Raw genomic sequence first — 24,272 nt, forward strand, 5'->3', positions numbered from 1 at the left:
TCCTCTGTTAGTTTAACACTTGATTTCTGTTTTTGTACAACCTGGATTGTTGGTGTCTGCTTTAATAGTGCCTTACATTATCTTTTCCATAAACATGAGTTTGTTTATGGTTCATATCTGATACTGGAGGAATGTTAATCTGGGTATTCCATTGCTGTAATAGATCATGGCCCATAGATTTAATGTTATATTAGCCACATATGGCCTCAGCCTTCCTCTTTGTCCTTCTGGCCCTATACATTCAACCCATCTCGTGCTTTGTTTTACCTGAGATAGGGTAGATGTATAGAAAGGCAGCAGAGCCAGGCATAAGTAGCATTCCTACATAGTTTCTGCTTCAGTTCCTGCTGGAGCGCTTGCCCTGAACTCCCACCCTGATGGACTGTGACTTGGAAGTGTAAGCCAGATTAACCTTTTCCTCCCCAAACTGCTTTTGGTTATGGTGTTTATCACAGCAACAAAAGTAAACCGGGACACCACCAGGTGAAGGTGGTTGGAGAACACTGACTTCACAAAGCTGTTCTCTAACTTCCACATGTGTGCCCACACTCACACACCATGTACACACACAACAGGGATTTTTAACAAGATTATGGAGCCAGAGAGATGTCCATGCAACACAAGCCTGAATTCAATTCCTGGGACCCCTGTAAAGATGGCGGAGAGAAGTCATTCCACAAAGTTGTATTCTGACTTCCATATGCACCCCTCTCTACACACACTTCATATGCATACACAATAGTAAATATGAAAAAGGTTATACGTATAAAATGATTTTTAAATGGCCAGGACTGGGAACATTGGCTCAGCTGGTAAAAAACTTGTCTCACAAATGTGGGGACCTGAGTTTGGATCCCAAAACTTCACAGAAAAGCCAGACACAGTGTTGGGGATTGAATCCAAGGCCTTGCAAAGGACAGGTAAGTGTTCTCTACCACTGTGTTTCAACCCCATTCCAAGACCCCCGTCCCCCCATTCTACAAATGAGAAAGCAAACTCAGATGTTTGCTTGCTTTCTTTCTTTCTTTCTTTCTTTCTTTCTTTCTTTCTTTCTTTCTTTCTTTCTTTTTTTCTTTTGTTTATTGAGACAGGGCTTCTCTGTAGCTTTGAAGCCTGTCCTAGAACTCACTCTGTAGACCAGGCTGGCTTCAAACTCATAGAGATCCACCTGCCTCTGTCTCCTGAGTGCTGGGATTAAAGACGTGAGCCACCATCACCTGGCTAAATATATGGCTCTTAAGTCAAGCAGGAGTCAATCCATATTTAAGGAATGTGTACTTCCAGTTTGAATTTTATAACATTTTAATTTAATTTAGTTCTATTTATTGAGAGAGGTTTCCATGTAGTTGAAGATGGTGCTGAACTTCTAATTGTCCAGGCTCCCCCTCCTAGGTTACAAACATGGTCTTCATTCCCAGTTTCATGGGTGCCAAGACTGAACCTGGGTTTTGTGCACAACAATCACTCTATCAGCTGAGCCACTGTCCTTGGTCCTTGAGTAAAATATTTAAATAGGCAAGTTGGATTAGATGTGATTTCAAACATGTCGTGAACTTAAATTTAGAAATTGTAGCTTTGGCAGTGGTGGTGCACACCTTTAATCCCAACACTGGGATGCAGAAGCAAGTGGATCTTTGTAAGTTCTAGGCCAGCGTGGTCTATAAAAGAGTTTCAGGACAGCCAGGGCTACACAGAGAAACCCTGTCTCAAAAAAAAAAAAAAAAAAAAAAAAGGAAGAAAAGAAAGAGAGAAAGAAAGAAAGGGGCTGGAGAGATGGCTCAGAGGTTAAGAGCACCAACTGCTCTTCCAGAGGTCCTGAGTTCAATTCCCAGCAACCACATGGTGGCTCACAACCATCTGTAATGACATCTGGTGCCTCTTCTGGTGTGCAGATATACACAGAAGCAGAATGTTGTATACATAATAAATAAATAAAATCTTTAAAAAAAGAAAGAAAGAAGGAAAGAAAGGAAGAAAAAAAGAACCCCAAACAAACAAACAAACAATTCAGAAATCATGGAACTAGAAAAATGGCTCAGCAGTTGAGAGTTCTTGCTGCTCTTGCAGAGGTTTGAGATTCAGTTCCCAGAACACACATGGCAATTCACATCTGTCTGCAACTCCACTTCCAGGGGATCCAATGCCTTCTCATGACTTCATGGATACTAGGCACAGAATGGTGCAGACATACATGGAGGCAAAACACTCATATACGTAATTTATTTACAAAAAAATAAAAACAAGTTTGGACCCCGGTGTCCCAGAAATAATCAGTTTGTAAGAGACACTTACCTTAATTTCTCCATATCGAAAAGGATTTTGTACATCCCGAGCCATAACGGTACTGTTTCCTCTCACCTGACCTGCGGCTACCACTCCTTTGGTGGTAACCATGGCCACTGTTTCATTAGAAGAGGTCCAGGTAAAATTGCCACTACCTCCCTCTACCTGTGAAAAACCACAACCTATGATGAACTCTTCTGGGAGGAAAGAAGAATTTAAGTGAAAAATGTGAAATTTGAAAATAGTAAAGTCATTTAATAAATTTTCTCTGCACATGTCAAGAAACGGAACCTTGCAGTGAAGCAGGAAAACGTGCAAGAGTCATATTATTAAGGGGGGGGCAAGTAACTATCTCGCCACAGAAGGCCACAGGGGCACCAGGGCATCAGAGAACATGACAAAGCATCGTAAAATGACAGATGGCAAAGACAGAAAGCATGCCAAGCCTTAGATTTGGTGGCTAGCAAACACCGAATTACTATGAAGTTGGTGGGGAGGTAAAAGTTAACACTGAGTTTGGGGCCAGGACACAATGAAGCTCTTGGCTTGATTCCCACACTGCATAAACCTGGTTTGATACTGCAAGACTGTAACCCCAACACTCAAGAGGTTACACACAGGCAGGAGAATCAGAGATTGCACAGTGAGTTCAAGGCTGGCCTGAGCTACATGTCAAAACTTTTTCAATAAAGCAACCGATTAGAGAAACTGATTTATTTCTGTGGGAATTCCATTATTAGAGGATGCTGTACCTGAACTTTGTAACGATTTAATATTCCCAGAGGATGATAGGGAAATGCCAGAAAGCTGGGTTTAAGCTGAATGGGAAAATAGATTTTCACTTCTTGTTGGTGATTGATTTCAGACTTTGTAGGCTGAGCACCGCTGCTCTACAGAAACAAGGGGAAAAAAGATCAAAAAATTTTTCCTGAGACTCATTTATTTATTTATATATTTTTAAAGACAGGGTTTCTCTGTGTAGCCCTGACTGTCCTGGAGCTTACTCTGTAGACTAGGCTGGCCTCAAACTCACAGAGATACACATGCCTCCGCCTCCTTAGTGCTGGGATTAAAGGCATGTGCCACCATGACCTGCTTCTGAGGCATTTTCATTCCCACTGAATACATGAGCAAAATATGTTCATAAATTATTTAACCATCTCCTACCCCTAAAAGAAAAAGAGCTAGGGGTGGTGGCACAGGTCTATAACCCTGGAAGTTAGATGGTTAAAACAGGATCAGGAGTTCAAGGCCAGCTGAGGTTACCAGACAACCTATCTTTAAGGGGGGAAAAGGCCAGAAAAATAGAAGGAACCATGCAGAGCTGGTCTAGCTTGCTTTCTTTTGTGGCGGTGATAAACACCAGGACCAAAAGCAACAGGGAGAGGAAAGGGTTTATTTCATTTCACAGCTCACAGTCTACCATGAAGCGACATCAGGGCAGGCTCTCAAAGCAGGAACCTAGAGGCAGGAACTGAAGCTGAACCCCAGGGCATTGCCGCTTATTGGCTTGCTCTCCTTGGCTTGCTCAGCTTGCTTTCTTAGACAACCCAGGATGGCACCACCCACAGACTTGTCAATCAATCCAATGTGTGTTATGCACACACAAATAAATAAAACTTCCAACAAAGAATCATTCTTGCCACTGTGCGGTGGCCACAGGCAAAACTAACTCTAGTGTCCCAGTCACGTCTCTACACAGAAGCCCCATTTCTCTTATGGGGGACATCAAAAGGAAACAAATCTATGAAGACACTGCTATCCGTTCCCAGCAGTAGACAAACATGCTGAGGCACTGGAAGTAGGGTGAGGACACTGGGAGGTGGGGGGGGGGGGCTGTGAGCTCAGCACTCAGGAGTCTCAGGCAGGAGGATTTTGAGTTTATTATGGGTTAGCCTGGGGTGCAGGAAGAGAGTCTGAGTCAGGAAAAACAACAAAAAAAACTGGAAATAAGGTAAAAAGTTCAATGTCATGGGCAGGGAAAAATGAATCAGCATGTTAAACATTTGGAATTTTAAGATTAAAAAAACTGTTATGTGGGGCTGGAGGACTGGCTCAGTGGTTGAAAGTTTGTACTGCTCTTGCAGGGAACCTAAGTTTGATTCCTTGTACCTCTGTCAGAAAACTCACAACTGCCTGTAGCTCCAGCTCTAGGGGATCCAATGTTTTCTTCTGGCCTCGGAGATCACCTGCACACAGGTGCAACCCCCCCTCCCGCCATCACACAATTTTAAGAATAATACATCTTCTTCTTTAAACTACTTATATGTACTTGATGACACAGAGAAATACATGTATGGAAAAGTTTCTTGAAGGGACTGTATGTTATGTGCAGTGGAAAGACAGTATGTAGAAGCATGCAATACGGTATGGAGTGACAGAGGAAGATGGCATGTCACAGGTGCTTTAGATCATAGCAGTCCTCCCAGCCAGGGTTCCTAGGAAACAGCAGGCTGTTGAGACACCTACCTCCTGAAGGCTGGAAGTCAGGGTTGCATTTATCACCACAACTCCGTCTCTCAGGGTTTTTACCACATGGTAAGATCCATTTGAAGAACTTAGCTGCACTTCAAAGTATTCCATCAGAAACTGGAATGTGATCTTGAGATTCTGAAATCAGTCCAATGGCAGCACAAATCTCAAGATGCATTTTTCCCCTAAAACCATTTTAATGTCAAACCATAGATAAGACTGTGGCTATATATGCATTTTGGGATGAAGATGTAAGAACAGGAGTTAGAGTATGTGCTGGAGAGATGGCTCAGTGATTAAGTTGCTCTTGCAGAAGATACAGTTCAATTCTCAGCATCCACAGGGCAGCTGACAACCACCTATGAGTCTAGCTTCAGGGGATCCAACACAGCTGGTCTCTGAGAGCACCTGCACTCACAAACACATAATTAAAAGCAGCACACACCATTAGTCCTAAAGACAGCGGTGGGGGATCGATGAGTTTGAAGCCAGCCTGGTCTACAGAGCGAGTTCCAGGACAGCCAGAGCTAGACAGAGAAACCCTGTTTCAAATTAAACAAATAAACAAACTGGACCCGAAGAGATGGCTCAGACCTCTGCTCTTCCTGAGGACCCCAGAGTCAGTCTCCAACCCCATGGGGCAGCTCACAACCACCTATCTCTAGTTCCAGAGGGTCCCACACCCTCTTCTGGCCTCTATTTCATATCAGGAGTACAAAAGACCCAGGACAGGCAAAACAACCCTGTACAATAAAGGAACTTCCCGAGGCATCACCATCCCTGACTTCAAGCTCTACTATAGAGCTATAGTAATGAAAACAGATTAATATTGGCACAAAAAATAGACAGGTAGACCAACGGAATCGAATTGAAGACACAGATATTAATCCGCACACCTATGAACACCTGATTTTTGACAAAGAAGCTAAAATTATACAATGGAAAAAAGAAAGCATCTTCAACAAATGGTGCTGAGATGTAGAAGATTGCAGATAGATCCATATCAGGAATACAAATATTCAGGAAATCCACTTAAACACATAAAATTAAAAAATATTTTAACCTTATTAATTTATTATTTTGTTTTTTTGAGGCAGGGTTTCTCTATATACACCTGGCTGTCCCAGAACTGTTTCTGTAAACCAGGTTGACCTCAAACACAGAGATCTGTCTGCCTCTGCCTCCTGAGTGCTGGGATTATAGGAGTGCACTCCCACAAACTGATTCAAAAAAGAATAAAGAACAGCGGGGGGAGGGGGGGGATGCTGGCACACGCCTTTAATCCCAACACTGTGGAGGCAGAGGCAGGCGGATCTCTGTGAGTTTGAGACTAGCCTGGTCTACAAGAGCTAGTTCCAGGACAGCCTCCAAAGCCACAGAGAAACCCTGTCTCAAACACCCCACCCCACCCCACCCCCAAAAAAAGAAAGAACAAAACCTTTGCTTTCCTTCATGGGAAGTCTAAGTTGGAAAAGGTGTGATTTTAAAATGGTATTCAGCCAGGCAGTGGTGGTGCATGCCTTTAATCCCAGCACTCAGGAGGCAGAGGCAGGAGGATCTCTGTGAGTTCGAGGCCAGCCTGGTCTACAAGAGCTAGTTCCAGGACAGCCTCCAAAGCCACAAAGAAACCCTGTTTCAGAAAAAAAAAAAAGGTATTCAATTTTTTTGGAAAGATTCATCCATATCAGCAACCGAAACAGTTGAAACATAAATTTCGGACAGCACACGCCATTTCATTAATGGATAGTTCCTAATTCTGAACCCTGACAGCCTTGGCAGGAACACATTTCCCAGCTCATGCCACTCCCACCACCACAGAACTCTGGTGAGCCTCTCTGTCAAAAAGGTGTGCAAAAAGGCTTGTGCCCTGCTGTTACTGGGCTTGTAGACTCCTTCTGTAATTCTGATCATATTATGACTTCCAGTTTAGCATTCCCCAAGGACAGCACTAATTAATGTTACTAATAATCAAAATGAATAACTTGTATTTACAAAGGCAAAGATCAGCAGCAAAGGGAGAAAGAAGACTTTCTGCCACAAAGATGGCCTACTCCAGGAGCTGTCCACAAAGGACATAGGAAAGTAAGAGAGAGGGCTGTGGTGTGGCTCAGTTGGCATAGTGCTTATCTTGCACACTTTTCTTTTTTTGTTTGTTTGTTTGTTTTGTTTTTGTTTTTCGAGACAGGGGTTCTCTGTGTAGCTTTGGAGCCTGTCCTGGAACTCACTCTGTAGACCAGGCTGGCTTTGAACTCACAGAGATCTGCCTGCCTCTGCCTCCCGAGTGCTGGGATTAAAGGCGTAAGCCACCAATGCCCCGCCTACCTTGCACACTTGAGGTCCTGGATTCCATCCCTAGAACCTCATAACCCTGGACCTGAGACACACACTGTAATCCTAGCACTCTCCCCAGTGGATGCAGGAAGATCAAAGCCATTGTCTTCTGCATAGCCAGCTAAAAGCCCACTGTGGGCTCCCTGGGATCCTGTCTCAAACAGAGAGAGAAAATACTAACAAAACGAAGGTGACACTCACATCCGAAATATGAACCCTTGTGCTGCTTTTATCAAACACGTCGACTGTGATGATGTACACCTGGCCCACCTCGAGACTCCATCGGCTGCCAGGATGAATGGTAAAACCTGTACACAAAGCAAAAAACATAAGACCTGGAAGAGGCTCACATCCTCCTGCCATGAGCTAACAACTACAAACTTAAAAAGCTACTTGAAAGGGCCACTGGCTGATGGATGGAGATGTGTGGTAATTTAGGATTCCAAAATGCTTGGTTTAATTTAATTTGTATTAAGTGAAAGAAACATTAGCATATATGTAGACAAGAACAAAGAATGTTTGGCTCGCTCCCAGTGTACCGATTAGACTTGTTGCCTCATATTGCCTAAAGACATTGACATTTTTTTCGTTTTTTTTTCTTTCTTTCTTTCTTTTTTTTTTTTTTTTTTTTTTTGAGACAGGGTTTCTCTGTGGCTTTGGAGACTGTCCTGGAACTAGCTCTTGTAGACCAGGCTCACAGAGATCCGCCTGCCTCTGCCTCCCGAGTGCTGGGATTAAAGGCATGTGCCACCAACGCCCGGCCTGACATTTTTTTTTCTTGAATAATCTCTTTTTTCAAAGATTATATTACATAGATTATGGTATTGTCTCATAACCTAAGTTTGTTTTTGTTTAGTCTTCAGATTTTGAGACAAGGTCTTACTGACTCCTGTTTAAGCATGGTTGATTGTTTGTTTTAAACTTATTTTTTAAAATGTATTCTTTCAGGCCAGGTGTGGTGGCTTAAATAGAAATGGCCCCCATAGGCTCATGTATTTGAATGCTTGTCATTGGGGAGTGTCCCTACTTGACAGGGATTAGGAGGTGTGGCCTCGTTGCAGTAGTTATGGCCTTGGTGGAAGTAGTGTGTCACTTGGGGGTGGACTTTGGGGTTTCAAATGCTAGAGATGGGCCCAGTGGCTCTCTCTCTTCCTGCTGCCTATGGATCTGGATGTAGCACTCTCAGCTCCTTATCCTACACCATGGCTGCCTGCTGCCAGGCTTCCCACCATGCTGAGAGTGGGCTAAACCTCTGAACTGTAAGCAAGTCCCAAATAAATGCTTTCCTTTCTAATAGTTGCCGTGGTCATGGTGTCTCTTCACAGCAATAGAACACTGACTAAGACACCAGGTGTGATGGCACACACTTTGAATGCCAGCACTCAGGAGGCAGAAGCAAGTGGATCTCTGTGAGTTCAAAGCCTACATAGCAGTTCCACTAGCCAGGAGCACACAGTGAGACCTTGTCTCAAAACAGTTAACAACAAACTCCATAGTAACAACATTCTCCCAGCTTTATATATGCATACAATATACTGTTGTCATAGTCCCATCATCCTTTCTCTACCCACCTCCTCTTCCTTCCTTCCCAAAGCTTTTTCTCCAAATCCTCCTCTTACTTTCATGCTGTGTGCTCTCATCTCTCTCTCTCTCTCTCTCTCTCTCTCTCTCTCTCTCTCTCTCTCTCTGTGTGTGTGTGTGTGTGTGTGTGTGTGTGTGTGTGTATAGGCTGGAAGGACGGCTCAGTGGTTAAGAGGTCCTGAGTTCAATTCCCAGCACCTACATGCTGGCTCACAACCATCTATAGTGGGATCTGGTGCCCTCTTCTGGCATAAAGTCAATAGAGCACTCATAAACATTAAATAAATAGATAAATAAATAAATAAATATTAAAAAATAAAATAAAAGAATGCTGACTGCTCTTACAAAGGGCTTGAGTTGAGTTTCCAACACCCACATTACAGCCTATATTCACCTCTAACCAGCTCCACGGTTCCAACACCCTCTTACGGCCTCCAAAGGCACCAGGCACACACATGGTACACAAACACGGAAATGCACATACTACAAAGTAAAATAAATCTTTTTAAGAGTTTAAAAAATATGCTGGGTGTTGGTGGCGCAGGCCCTTAATCCCAGCACTCAGGAGGCAGAGGCAGGTGGATCTCTGTGAGTTCGAGGCCAGCCTGGTCTCCAGAGGGAGTGCCAGGATAGGCTCCAAAGCTACAGAGACACCCTGTCTAGAAAAAAAAAAGTTTAAAAAATAATTAAGGTTGCTTGCATGAGCATGGGCAAAGGGCTCCTCATCTGAGCAAGGGCAGCTTAGCGGGGCTCCAGCACCTAGGGATGTGACCAGAACCAGTAGCTAGCTATGGCTCCTCTGGAATACTGATGAAGCCCGTCATTTTGGGGGTTTGGAATTCACAAATGTGGTTCAGGCTGGCCTCAAATTGGCAATTATCCTGCCTTAGTCTTCCAAGTACTGGGATTATAGCTGTGTGACACCATGTCCAATTCCACAATCTATTTTAAGGTGTTTCACTTTTTGGTTTTTGGTTTTTGTCCTTTTTTTGGCAGATTTTTTTTTTTTTTGAGGCAGGGTTTCTCTGTGGCTTTGGAGACTGTCCTAGAACTAGCTCTTGTAGACCAGGCTGGTCTTGAACTCACAGAGATCCTCCTGCCTCTGCCTCCCAAGTGCTGGGATTAAAGGTGTGTGCCACCAATGCCCGGCTTTGCAGATTTTTTTAATTTGAATTAGAAACAAGATTGTTTTACACGACAATCCCAGTTCCCTTCTCCCTCCCCTCCTCCCCTACCATCTGCCCCCTAACTAAAACCCTCCCTATCACATATACTTTCTGCTCCCCCCTGGATGGTGAGGCCTTCCATAGGGTGTCATCAGAGTCTATCATATCCTTTGGGATAGGGCCTAGGCCCACCCCCGTGTGTCTTGGCTCAGGGAGTATTCCTCTATATGGAATGGGCTCCCAAAGTCCACACCTATGCTAGGGATAATTACTGAACTACTACAGGAGGTCCCGTAGATTTCCGAGGTTTCCTCACTGAAACCCATGTTCCTGGGGTCTGGATCAGTCCCCAGTCTGGGGACCAAGAGCTCCCTGATGTTCAGGTCAGCTGTTTCTATGGGTTTCACCAGCCTGGTATGGACCCCTTTGCTCTTCACTCGTCCTTCTCTGCATCTGGATTCCACTTCAGTTCAGTGAGTAGTTGTGGGTGTCTGCTTCTACTTCCACCAGCTGCTGGGTGAGGGCTACTGGGTGGCAAATAAGTCAGTCATCAATCTCATTATCTGGGGAGGGCATTTAAGGTAGCCTCTCCGTTGCTTAGATTGTTAGCTGGTGTCATCTTTGTAGATCTCCAGACATTTCCCTAGTGCCTGATTTCTCTGTAAACCAAAAATGTCTCTATTATGGTATCTCCATTCTTGTTATCTTCTATTCTTCCCCTGACTCAACCTTTCTGCTCCCTCGTGTCCTCCTCATCCCTCCTCTTATCCCCTTCTCATTCTCCTAGCTCCCTCCCCCCTCTTCCGGTGCTCCCAATTTGCTCAGGGGATCTTGACCCCAATTCCCCTTCTCCAGGGCACCATGTATGTCTCTCTTAGGGTCCTCCTTGTTTACTAGCTTCTTTGGCAGTGTGGATTGTAGGCTGGTAATCCTTTGCTCTATGTCTAAAATCCGAATATGAGTGAGTACATACCATGTTTGTCTTTTTGTGATTGGTTACCTGGCACAGAATGGTTTCTTCTAGTTCCATCCATTTTCCTGCAAATTTCAAGATTCCATTGTTTTTTTTCTGCTGAGTAGTACTCCATTGTGTAAATGTACCACATTTTCTCTATCCATTCTTCAGTTGAGGGGCATCTAGGCTGTTTCTAGTTTCAGGCTATTACAAATAGTGCTGCTATGAACATCGTTGAACAGATGTCCTTGCTGTATGAATGTGCTTCTTTTGGGTATATGCCTAAGAGTAGAATTGCTGGATCTTGTGGTAGACTCATTCCCATTTTCTTGAGGAGTCGCTATACTAATTTCCAAAGTGGCTGTACAAGTTGGCACTCCCACCAGCAGTGGAGGAGTGTTCCTCTTTCTCTGCATCCTCACCAGCATAAGCTATCATTGGTGGTTTTAATTTTAGCCATTCTGACAGGAGTAAGATGGTATCTTAGAGTTGTTTTGATTTGCATTTCCCTGATAGCTAAGGATGTTGAACACTTTCTTATGTGTCTTTCAGCCATTTTAGATTCCTCTATTGAGAATTGTCTATTTAGTTCTGTACCCGTTTGTTTGTTTTTTGAGACGGGGTTTCTCTGTGTAGCCCTGGCCATCCTGGAACTCACTCTGTAGACCAAGCCGGCCTTGAACTCAGAGATCCTCCTGCTTTTGCCTCCCGAGTGCGGGGATTAAAAGAGTGCCTGGCTATGTTTCACTCTAATAAAGAACATGCAATCAAGCCACATCATGTAGCCAGACAGTGGTGGTGCACGCCTTTAATCCCAGCACTCAGAAGGCAGAGGCAGAGGCAGGTGGACCTCTGTGAGTTTGATGCCAGCCTGGCCTACAAAGTGAGTTCAGGACAACGAGTGCTGTTACACAGAGAAACCCTTGCTTGAAAAAAAAAAAAGGCACATTATGTGTCTTGTTATTTTCTTATTGTATTGTTGTGATAAACACCATGACCAAGTGTAGTGGTTTGAATGAGATGCCCTCTCAATAAGTTCCAAGCATTTCTTGGTCCCATTGTGGAGCCTCACTTGGAGGAAGTGTGTCGCTGTGGGCAGGCTTCAGGTTTCAAAAGCCTCCACCTTCTCCAGTTTGTTCTGTTTCCTGTTTGCGGGCACAGATCTGAGTGCTTAGAGGCTGCTTAGGCTCACACCTGCCAGGTGCCAGTCTCCTGCTGTGAAAATGGACCGATTTCTCTCCCTCTGGAAATGTAAGTCCCAAATAAACCATTCCTCCTGTAAGATGCCTTGGTCATGGTTCTTATCACAACAACAGAGAAGTAATACATCAAAGCCAGCTATGGTGGTGCTTGATTTTAATCCCAGCACTGGGGAGGCAGAGGCAGGAGGATCCCTGTGAGTTCAAGGCCAGCCTGGTCTACAGAGCGAGTTCCAGGACAGACAGGACTGCACAGAGAGATCTTGTCTTGAAAAACAAAACAAAAATGAAAGAAAGGAAGAAAAGAAAAAAACGAATCAAAGTCAGGTTGAATTCAAAGTCTCAAGATGAAGTCTGAAACTGTGGCAGTCCTTTTATGCTTAATGTATTCATTTTAGTCAATTCGCTTATGTTTAATGCATTCATTTAAATTATTCAACTCTCTGAAAGCCATCATCTAAAAATTACCTAAATATCCAGGCTCTACGACATATATGGTGGAGTTTGGGAGTCCAGACACACAGCGCATATGGACATCTTCATTTTTGCTTAAGGAAGTTATCTGAGCCAGTGTTGGGTACAAAATGAAAGATGAACCACTGAAGAAAAAAAAAATCAATGTACAGTGAAGCCACACACACAAAAGCCTGTCTTTCATTTTCTTTGGAAAACCAAAACTTAAATCTAAACACCTCTGAGAAAACCCTGAGGAAGGCCCAACAAGATGGCTCTACCAGTGACAGCAGCTGCTGCCAAGTCTGAAGACCTAAGCTTGATCCGAAGGACCCATATGGTAGGAGGAGTAAACTGACTCCCACAGTTGTTACCTAACTCCCCACACACATAGACATACACACATAAGGAAATATAATAAAAGTGCAGGGGCTAGAGAGATGTTCAGCACTGGCTGCTCTTCCAGAGGACCTGGGTTCAGTTCCCGGTACCCACACTGAACATGTACACAGTGCACAGACACACATGCATACAAAATATCCATATACACAGAAATAAATTCGAGAAAGAAGAAATGGAAAGAAGGTCATGTTCTGTGGTTTTAAAATTGATTTAGCTGGCCGAGCAGTGGTGGTGCATGCCTTTAATCCCAGCACTTGGGAGGCAGAGGTGGGTGGATCTCTGAGTTCGAGGTCAGCCTGGTCTACAGAGCTAGTTCCAGGACAGTTAGGGCTACACAGAGAAATTCTGTTTCAAAAAACAAACAAAAACAAAAACAAAAAGAATCATTTAGCTACAGGACTATTTCTTCCAATAAATTCTCACAGAGGAGCCCAATATGGAATGAAGGAAAACATGGTACCATTCTTGAGGAAGACAGCAACATTTGCCTGACAATATGAATAGTGTTCTAGTAGCTACAGAGACAGCTCTGTAGCTTACAGCCCTTTGTTGCTCTTGCAGGGGACTAGGGTTTGATGCCCAGCGCCCCCACATGGTGACTCACGGCCATCTCTAACTCCAGTTCTAGAGAATCCAATACCCCTTTCTGGCCTCCTCAGACACACACTTGGTATTTACATATATGTAGGTAAAACATTCATCCACATAACAAAATAAAATAAGTACACCTAAAAATATTAAATACTAGTTTACTTAGATACGCCACTAATTAAATGCAATTGCTTTCTAGAGGAAACACAGACTTGTCTCAATGTCGGTTGTCCATGATCTAATCAGGAGACAATTCCTCTCAAAGATAAACTACTCCTAAATCTCTGTTAGTGGAAAGCTTGTCCAGAAAGCTCTACACCTGGTTCTGTGCCCACCACTGCACAAGGCACAAGGTGAAGGCAGGGTGTCAGGAGTTCAAGATCTGCAGAGCAAGTCTGAAGGAAACCCAGGATTTAGGAGGCCAATCAAAACAAAAAGAAACTAACAAATAAATAAATAAATAAATAAATAAAAAACAGGGGCTGGAGAGTCAGCGGTTAAGAGCACTGACTGTTCTTCCAGAGGTCCTGAGTTCAATTCCTGGCAACCACAGGTTGACTCACAACCACCTTAAATGAGATCTGGTGCCCTTTGCTGACATGCAGGAAGAAGACTGTAAACAATAATAAATAAATAAAATCTAAAAAATTAAATAAATAAAAAATAAAATATATAAAACAATAAAATGGTAAGCAAAAGCTATAAAGGGTTGATGCAGCTCACATAGAGACCCTGTGTTGTGTCCTCAGCACTGAGGAGAGAAATAGTCTGTCTTTTATGTATATTGAAGTCAGTTTAGTGAGACAGGCCTGTAATGCCAGCATTCAGGGGGTAGAGGTAGGAGGATCTTAAGCTCTTGGCCAGCCTGGGCTACTCAGTGAGTTCTAGGCTCGGGCTACATAGCAAGACATTGTTTCAAAACAAACAAGCAAAGGCTATTAAGCAAACAAAAATCAAAAAGGAAATTGCTCGTGTATCCACCCAAATGATATACAATTATGCATATTATCTATGTATACATACATGTATATGTGATTGGCATACTAATTGGTAATTATTTTTACCTGTTCACTATAGCAAATCTAAAGACTATATAAACAACTGTCCAGACGTGGCTGGTTCTGATATTTACTTGAATATAATAGTCATAAAATATAAGCATTCAAATGGAATTCAGAAATATAACTTTCCCTGCATTTTACAGGTAAAGAAACATGAAACTGGCATCCACACAAAGTCCTTCCTGCTGCCGAACTAACTCACACTGCACTGGTCTCCTCCCCTATTTCCTATCAGCAAACTTGCTGCTCTCTGTTCCCCTACGGCTCTAACTTCCTCCTTTTAACTCAGTCATTTGCAAGTTTCTCTCATCTTAAGTCCTCTTGGGCTGTGGATGTAGATCAGCTGTCTTAGGCTTGCCCAGCTAGAGGAAACCCTGGGATCCGTTCCCAGAATCACATAAACCAGGAGGGGTGGAACAGACCTGCAGCCGCAGCACCTGGGAGATGAGGAGGATCACAAGCTTCTAGTTATCATCTGCTACATCATGAGTTTGAGGCCAGCCTGGGCTACATGAGACCTGTCTCTTCATGTATTTTTGTAATTTCTACCTGTTTTCTTTTCTTCTTTTCAAACTGTGCTATTTACTGACAATATGACCCAGAATTCCTACTACCACAGTCTTTTAGATTTCTTTTATTTTTTAAAATTATTTTTGTTTTATGTGTAAGGTTGCCTACATGGATAGTATGTCTGTGCATTGTGTGCAAGCAATGCCTGAGGAGGCCAGAAGAGATTGTCAGATCCCCTGAAACTGAAGGTACAGCCATCATGTGGATACAGGAGTCGAACCTGGGCCCTCTGGAAAAGCAGCCAGTGCTCTTAACCACTGAGCCATCCCTCTAGTTCTGAGTTTTGGTTTTTTTTTTTTTTTTGGGTTGTTGTTGTTGTTTGTTGTTTTGGTTTTTTGAGACAGGGTTTCTCTGTGGCTTTGGAGCCTGTCCTGGAACTAGCTCTTGTAGACCAGGCTGGTCTCAAACTCACAGAGATCCACCTGCCTCTGCCTCTTGAGTGCTGGGATTAAAGATGTGCTCCACCAACGCCTGGCTAGTGCTGGGTTTTATTTATTTATTTATTTGGCAGTCTTGCTGTATAGCAGCCCAGGCTGGCTGAATGAAGACCAGTCTTGCTGCCTTGGCTTCAAAGATTCCAGGATTACAGATGTTCAGCACCCAGCTCAGTCTTTTCAGGCCTTTCTGGATTAGTCAGGAACTTGGCATACAAAAAAATAAATAAATAAAAATAAACAAAACATTATATAATTCTGCTAGGGAATCAGGGACACACCTGGCACTCAGATGGTGCCCAGTAAGTAAACATTCACAGACTTCTTGTGTAGGTATGATATCCTAGACACCTTAAAATGACTAAAAACTGGGTGTGGTGACAAATGAATATAATCCTAATATTAGAAAGTGAAACCATCTCTCAAAAAAGAAAGTTGCCTGTGTGTATGTGTGTGTGAGAGAGAGGTGGAGGGAGAGAGTGTGTGAGTATGTGTACAGGTACTCTCAGAGACTACAAGAGGGCAGGTGCCCTGGAGCTGGAATTACAAGTGGTTGCAAGCCACCTGCCATGGGTGCTGAACTCAGGTCCTCTGGAAGAACAGCAAGTACTGTGAATGCTTAGCCATTTCTCCAGCCCTATAACCACTATTTAATTTTATTTATTTACTTATTTATTTGATTGCATTGGTGTTTCATCTGCATGCATGTCTGTGTGAAGGTGTTGGATTCCCTGGAACTGGAATCACAGACAGTTGCGAGCTGCCACAAGGGTGCTGGAATCGAACCCAGCAAGAGCTGAAAAGGCATCAAGAGCTCTTAACCACTGATCCATCTCTCCAGCACTCTCCCACCAGCATGACCACTTCTTTTTTTCCCCTTGGGGAGACAAGCCTCCAGAGACAGGAGCAGCAGAAGAGAGGAGCAAGGAAAGAGGGGAAGGGAGAGAGAGAGAGAGAGAGAGAGAGAGAGAGAGAGAGAGAGAGAGAGAGAGAATATCACTCTTAATAAGGTATTTTACCAAGAACCATGCCTAGTTTGCTCAGAGGAGTTTAGATTGGCCACTAAGACTTGAAACAAAGGATACTTTTGTGGACAAAGACGAGGTTGGTTTGGCCCAGTTGGAAAGCAGTCACTGTGGCAGTTGTCTCATCCAGTAGAGCCACTATATCAGAAGGAAGCTCAGTATTTGCACATTTGTGGTCTTGCAATTCCAATGTGTAATGTTCCAGGGGAAATTTCACCTCTGTGAGACATGACAGACAGGCATATGTAACAATCCAGGACTGCGGTGTCCTAGTGTAAGGAAGACAGGGCACTGGACCTCAAAGCAACACTAGGACCCGTTTCCAGTCCCTTTTCCACAATGAATCTGCACAGCCACTGGAGGAAGGGATGGTGTGACCTAACCATTGACTTGTACACTTGAGAACTAGTGGGCCACTGAGTATGCTGCTGCACCCCTGTGATCCCAGCACCTAGAAGGCAGAGGCAGGAAGATTGGGAGTTTAAGGCCAGCCTCAGTTACCTGGGGAGTTTGAGGTCAGCCTGAGTTTAGCTGAGATACTGCCTCAAACAACAGCAACAGCTGGGCATGGTGATACACACCTTTTATCCAACTATACAAGAGGCAGTGGCAGGCAGATCTCTGTGAGTTCAGGGCCAGCCTGGTCTACATAGTGAGCTCTAGGACAGCCAGAGTTGTGAAAAGAGACTGTACCTCAAAAAAGGAAACAAACAAACAATGCAACATTAGGACTGAAGAAATGGCTCAGTGGTTAAAGTGTGCACTGCTCTTCCCGAGGACGAGGGCTCAGTGCACAGCATCCATATCACAGGCTCACAACCGCCTGTAACTCCAGGTCCGGGAGATCTAGTGCCCTCTTCAGGACTCTGTGTGCCCTTGGACTCACATGGACACATAACCACACACAGATACACACATACACACATAATTAAGATTAAAATAAATCTTTAAGCCGAGTGTTGGGAGGCAGAGGCAGGTGGATCTCTGTGGGTTAGAGGCTAGCCTGGTCTCCACAGTGAGTGCCAGGACCGGCTCCAAAGCTACACAGAGAAACCCTGTCTTAAAAAACCAAAAATAAATAAACAAATCTTTGTAAAAATAGCAACAGCAAAACAAAGTAACTTGGTGAACTGGGAAGATCACCATTAAACATGGAGTCTACATAACTATTAATTCAATGGACTGAGCTGATGGAGAAACAACTCTTGCAGAACACCACAAAGGCCATTCAAGCTCCTCTGATAAGCTCTTTTCACTTACCCCTATCAGCTGGTAATTCTGGGCTGTTATTTTAACAGTGGATGCAAGTGTGGAAGCTAACTTGTGGTGATGTATTGGTTATGGTCTAATAAAGCAGCTGGAGATCAAAATGCAAGGCTAGCTGCAGTCATAGAGCCAGGAGGTAGAGATACACACCTTTAATCCCAGCAGCCATACTAGCTAGCCATAGAGGCCAGACAGTGGTGGTGCACACCCTTAATCCCAGAACTCAGGAGACAGAGGCAGATGGATTTCTGTTAGTTAAAAGCCACCCTGAGCTACACGACATTGAACAAGTCTAAAAGAGAAACAGCTCACACAAAGGTGATCTCAGCACTTGGGATCACATGCTTTTAATTCCAGCACTAGGGAGGTGGAGACAGGAGTGATATGGCTGGGCAGAGAAAGGAATACAAGGAGAATACAAGGTGGAGAGCAGTGCCGTTTGCATTTGCCTCTGAGAACTCATGGAGAGCACTTAGTGTGAGGGTTCCTATAGACAGTCTCCCTTTCAGTTGAGGGTTTGCAGAGACAGGATGGCCCCTTCAGTCTGAGGATTCAGTAGAGGTAAAAGCTCTCTCTAGTGGCTGGCTGCTCTGCTTCTCTGCTTTCTCAGCTTTCACCCCCTAATATCTGACTCCGGATTTTTTTATTACAAAGACCAATTAAGCATTGGTGGTGCATGCCTTTAATCCCAGCACTTGGGAGGCAGAGGCAGGCGGATCTCTGTGAGTTCGAGGCCAGCCTGGTCTCCAGAGGGAGTGCCAGGATGGACTCCAAAGCTACACAGAGAAACCCTGTCTCGAAAACCCAAAAAATAAAAAATAAAATAAATAAAGACCAATTAGGATTGTGCTTTGCTGTGTCATTAAGTTAAATATGTCAATAAGATCTCCAAAATACAAAAACTTCAAGTACTTAGAAGTATATTATCACAAAACCTGAAACACAAAGAGGTGGTTTTTGTTGTGGTTTGTGTCCTGCCCCCTTTAGTACAGCCAGCAAAGGAGAGGTGTGAGTCCTAGGAAAAGCTAAGGTGCCTTACCTGTCATTCTTCCCTGAACCATTTTTGCAACCTGGTATTTAATATAGGCTCCTACTAAGAGATATATATCGTGGGATGGTATAAGAAATATGTTCTCCAGAACAAGCAGACGGATCAAGGCTGCCGACACTTTCTAAAAGAGGAAGGAAAAAGATTTCCATAGGCAAAACTCATCAAAGCTCCCACCTTGTTCAAAGCTTTACTTTCAATACGTTGAAAAATAATTTTTACATTTGTTTGTTTGCTTGCTTTAATGTGTGGGAATGTGGTTATCACAGGGCATGTATGGAGGTCAGAGGAAGAAACCAATTCTCTCTTGCTACGTGGGTCCTCAGGATCAAACGCAGGTTGTTAGGCTTGGCAACCAAGTGCCCTTACCCACTGAGAAATCTCATCAGCCCATTTATATAAGTTTAAAATACATATATAAAGAGCAAAAAAATATTTCCTAATGATCACAAATAATTTCAGGTTAACATGAAAGTGGCCATGAAACCATCTAACTGAGATGCAGTGTTAGTCAAGGACGCTCCAACTGCCCCTTTCTGTCTCCAGTTCTCCCTCTCTCCCCACAACCCCAATCTCTCCCCAGCTGATAGGTTCTGTTGTGAAGGTAAGAGCAAAAGGGTGCAACACTCCCCACCCCCTTCCTTCCTTCCTTTCTTTCTTTTTTAGATTTTATTTATTATGTATACAGTCTTCTGCCTGCACGACAGAGAGGGCACCAGATCTCATTCAATGTTGTTGTGAGCCACCATGTGGTTGCTGGGTATTGAACTCAGGACCTCTGGAAGAACAGTCAGTGCTCTTAATCGTTGAGCCATCTCTCCAGCAACCCCCCTGCCCCGACCCTTTCTTTCTTAAAGAGTTTAAGATTTATTCAGCCAAGCCGAGGTGCACACACTTGTAATCCTAGCATTCAGGGGGCAGAGGCAAGAGGATCTCTGAGTTTAAGGCCAGCCTTGTCTACAGAAAGAGCTTCAGGATAGCCAGGGCTACACAGAGAAACCCTGTCTAGGGCTGGGGGGTGCGGTGGTGGTGGTGTAATTTTTAAATGTGCATGGGTATTTTACCTGCGTGTATGTCTGTGAACCATGTGTGCCTGGTGCCTTTGGAGGCCAGAAGAGGGTGTTGGATCAACTGAGAATGAGATTGCAGACAATTGTGAGCTGCCATGTAAGTGCTGGGAATTGAACCAGGTCCTTTGGAAGAGTAGCCAGTGCTTTTAACTGCTGAGCCATCTCTCCAGCCCCGATTCTTTTTAAAACTAACCCAGCATCAGTTTATTGGGATGTTCAGTAGGATGACCACGAAGTTGTTCTTTGGTCATGTAAATTAAATGGTTATCAAGGACAAATGTATCAAATACATTCCTCAATGCATTTATGTTAGCTATAATTTATAAATACATTACAACAGGAAGCTGGGTATGATGCTACAAGTTTGTAATTCCACCATTTAAGAAGCTGAGACAGGAGGATCAGAAGTTTGAGGCCAGCTTGGGCTACAAAGAGGGACCCTACCTTAAAAAACAAAATAGAACCAGAGCTGGGGAGATGGTTCGGTGAGTACAGTCCTTGCAGACATGCACGAGGAACTGAGGGCATGGTGATGAATTTGCAATCCCAGCTCCAGGGAGTGAAGACTGGTGGGTACAACCTACCAGGTACAACCTAATCAGTGAGCCTCAGGTCCCACTGAGAGATTCTGACTCAAAAAATAAGGAGAGGGCTCCTGAAGGGTATCCACAGTTGACCTCTGGTCTTCACAAACACATACACAAACATGCAGGGCAAACACATCAAAGGAAAACCCATGCTAAATAAATTAAATAAGGGGCTGGAGAGATGGCTCAGAGGTTAAGATCACCGACTGTTCTTCCAGAGGTCCTGAGTTCAATTCCCAGCAACCACATGGTGGCTCACAACCATCTGTAGTGTAGCCCTCTTCTGGTGTGCAGATATACATGGAAGCAGAATGTTGTATACATAATAAATAAATAAATAAATAAAATCTTTAAAAAATAAATTAAATAAACAGAGTTGAGGGTAAATAGCTTAGTAGTAGAGTACCACGCATGCAATCCCAGTACTAGGCTGGCTGGGCCAGGAGGATCATTGTAATCTGTGGCCAGCCTGGGCTACAAAGTGAATTCCAGGCTAGTCTGGACTACAAAGTAAGATCCTGTCTCAAAAATCTAAGGACACAGTGGCACACACCTTAATTCCAGCATTTGTAAGGCAGAGGCATGAGAATCTCTATGAGTTCAAGGCTAACCTGGTCTACATAGTGAGTCCAGTACAGCCAGAGCTACAGTGAGAGACTCTGTATCAAAAAGAAAAACAAGCCAGGCGTTGGTGGCGCACGCCTTTAATCCCAGCACTCGGGAGGCAGAGACAGGTGGATCTCTGTGAGTTCGAGGCCAGCCTGGTCTCCAGAGCAAGTGCCAGGATAGGCTCCAAAGCTACACAGAGAAACCCTGTCTCGAAAAAAAAACAATAAATAAATAAATAAATAAATAAATAGGAAAAGGAAAACAAAACAACCCTAAAAAACGGGGTCTGGTTGATGGCTCAGTTGCTACCTGCTTGCGGTGCAAACATGAGGATCTGAGTTCAATTCCCAATACCCATGTAAAGAGCTGGGCACAGTGGAATGTACTATGAGAGAGTTGGGGAGGTAGAGTCAGGGCCTTGCTGGGCCCAGTCAGTCTAGGCAACCCAGTGAGCTCTAGTCTCAGTGAGAGAGACCCTGTCTCAAAAAAACTGATTGAGGAAAGACACCCTAACATCGACCTCTGGCATCCACACACATGTCAACATAAACACATACACATCAAATCAATCCATCAATATTTGGTTAAATATAAGTACACTGCAACAAAACTATGGATACAAATGAGGTTTCTTGAAGCTGTGAGCTGTCCCAGTGAGTAAAAGGCTCCTGACAATCAAGCCTGGGGACCTAAGTTTTATCCCTTCAACCCACATAAAGGTGGACAGAGGAGGCAGACTCTAAAACACTGTCCTCTGACCTTCACAAGCATGCCAGTAACAAATAAATACCTTTTAAAATGTTTAAAATGCAGGTAGTGTGGATCCTGCCTTTAGTCCCAGGAAGCAGAGGTAGGTGGATCTATGTGAGTTCAAGGCCAGCCTGGACTGCAAAGTGAGTTCCAGGACAGCCAGGACTGTAACACAAAGAAACACTATCTTAATTAACAAAACAAAAAACAAAAACCCAAGAATGAAGTAGAAGCTTGGTGTGGCGGTGCACATTTTAATCCCAGCACTCAGAAGGCAGAGGCAGGCGGATCTCCGAGAGTTCCAGGCTAGTCTGGTATACACAGTGAATTCCTGGACAGCTGAGGCTACACAGAGAAACCCTGGTGGGGATGTAAAATGCCTAAACAGAATTTAACAGGAAACAAAGCTAAAGGCAAGTCACTAATAAGTGCCAACAAACCAAAAGCAGGTGAGACAGGTCAAGACTGGGTTCTTGAAAGATGCAGCACCCTGAGGTGGTGCAAGCCCTGCTCACAGTTCTGCATTTTCACTTCACCAAAAAAGGGAAAGTTTCACATGACAATTTATGCAAGACAGAGCATCTAGGTTTCTTTTGTGTTTTTTGTTTTTGATAGGCTCTCACTATGTAGCCCAGACTTCAAACTCACTATGCAGTTGACCATCTGGATTTCTAAGATGGACCCAAGTTTAACCATTGTCGGAGGGGATAACTCGGTCAGTGAAGGGCTGCTGTACAAGCATGAGGACTTAAATTTGATCTCCAGCATCTACATAAAAGCCAGATACAGTGGCATGCTCCTGCAATCCCAGAACAGGGGAGATGGAGACGGGAGAGTCCCTGAAATTCACCAGCTAGCCTCAATGCTAAACAGGAGAGCCCCAGGTTCAGTGAGAGACCCTGTCTCAAAACATACTGTCTCCCTCTCACCTCCAGCTGCCAAGAGTAAGCAGCTTTGTCCTGCTGTGGAATATTAGCTTAAGATGTGTTACAGTCGTTTATGCTATAGAATATCTGTTTAATGATATTCTACCTTATAATTGCATTCTTTTTTTAAAGATTTTATTTATTATGTATACAACATTCTGCTTCCATGTATATCTGCACACCAGAAGAGGGCACCAGATCTCATAGTGGATGGTTGTGAGCCACCATGTGGTTGCTGGGAATTGAACTCAGGACCTCTGGAAGAGCAGTGAGTGCTCTTAACCTCTGAGCCATCTCTCCAGCCCTATGTTGCATTCTTTTATGTTGCATTTGTTTAACCCTGTAAAGCTGTGTTACTTGGCCTGTCTAAACACCTGATTAGGCCAATAAAGAGCTGACCAGCCAATAGCAAGGCAGGAGAAATGATGGGTGGGGCTGGCATGCAAAGAGAATAAATGGGAAAAAGTTCAAAAGAAGAAAAGGAGGATCGAGAAGAGGAGAAGGAGAGACGATGTTGGGGGCCAGCCAGCCACCCAGCCACACAACCAGCCACTAAGTAAGAAGGGAAGAAGATTATATATATAGAAAGATAAAAAGCCCAGAGGCAGACAGGAGGATCTCTGTGAGTTCGAGGCCAGCCTGGTCTCCAGAGCGAGTGCCAGGATAGGCTCCAAAGCAATACAGAGAACCCTGTCTCAAAAAACCAAAAACAAAAACAAAAAAAATGCAGCTGGATATTTTCAGAGAGTGTCAGTGCATGGGTTAGCTCAGTGGTTGAAGGCATGGGTTTGATCCTCAAGCATCAGAGTCTCACTGTGTAACCCAGGCTATCTTGAAACTCACTCTGTAAACCAGGCTGGCCTCAAACTCAGAGATCCCCCTGCCTCTGTCTCCTGAGTGCTGGGATTAAAGGTGTGTGCCACCACTGTAGGCTTGAAGTGGCTTTTTCAACTAAATGATCCACTATTGGCCCAGACAATAGCAAGTCAGAGGCTTCGACTACATTCACCATGGGCAAGATTTCAGAGAGCATTTGTAGCACAGATTATTTACCTTGTAGAATGGCTCGTAGATTCGGACTTTCACAACAGCAGCTCCAGTTCTCATCCCAGACACCAGGATCACGTCTCCTTGCTGCTCCCCTTTCTCCATCTCAGCTATGTAGTCAGGGGGAGAGTACTCTGCCTCCGAGAATTTCAGGATCCTAGACACAAAGTAACATTTGTCTCTAGCAGGAGTCTCTCTAAAGCCTGTCTGGGAGAACGCTCTGAAATACCTTGGCTTGCTAGTGGGCTGTATGAAACAGTATCTTATGTAACCCAGGCTGGCCTCTAACTTGAATTTGCTATGTAGCAGAGGCTCACCCTGAACTTTTTTTTTTTTTTTTTTTTTTTTTTTTTTTTTTTTTTTTAAGACAGGTTTCTCTGTGTAGCCCTGGCTGTCCTAGAACTTGCTCTGTAGACCAGACTGGCCCTCGAACTCAGATAGCCACC

At 44.0% G+C, this 24,272-nt stretch overlaps 1 protein-coding gene across 2 annotated transcripts in view; it reads right to left on the reverse strand.

The window, feature by feature from the left end:
• The window catches only part of Nup210l (nucleoporin 210 like), a 90,810-nt gene that overhangs the window by 53,122 nt on the left and 13,416 nt on the right, over window positions 1-24,272 (reverse strand). For both annotated transcript variants that reach the window (XM_035451586.1, XM_027393322.2), the window contains exons 5-12: window positions 23,833-23,983; window positions 18,829-18,961; window positions 16,584-16,742; window positions 12,456-12,524; window positions 7,288-7,394; window positions 4,753-4,893; window positions 3,036-3,173; window positions 2,293-2,448 (exon numbers count right to left, since the gene is read on the reverse strand). In XM_035451586.1, the coding sequence (XP_035307477.1) occupies window positions 2,293-2,448; window positions 3,036-3,173; window positions 4,753-4,893; window positions 7,288-7,394; window positions 12,456-12,524; window positions 16,584-16,742; window positions 18,829-18,961; window positions 23,833-23,983 (1,054 nt within the window). The remainder of the gene's footprint in view (window positions 1-2,292; window positions 2,449-3,035; window positions 3,174-4,752; window positions 4,894-7,287; window positions 7,395-12,455; window positions 12,525-16,583; window positions 16,743-18,828; window positions 18,962-23,832; window positions 23,984-24,272) is intronic.

Source organism: Cricetulus griseus (assembly GCF_003668045.3).
Source record: "Cricetulus griseus strain 17A/GY chromosome 1 unlocalized genomic scaffold, alternate assembly CriGri-PICRH-1.0 chr1_0, whole genome shotgun sequence".
Classification (NCBI taxonomy): Eukaryota; Metazoa; Chordata; class Mammalia; order Rodentia; family Cricetidae; genus Cricetulus; species Cricetulus griseus.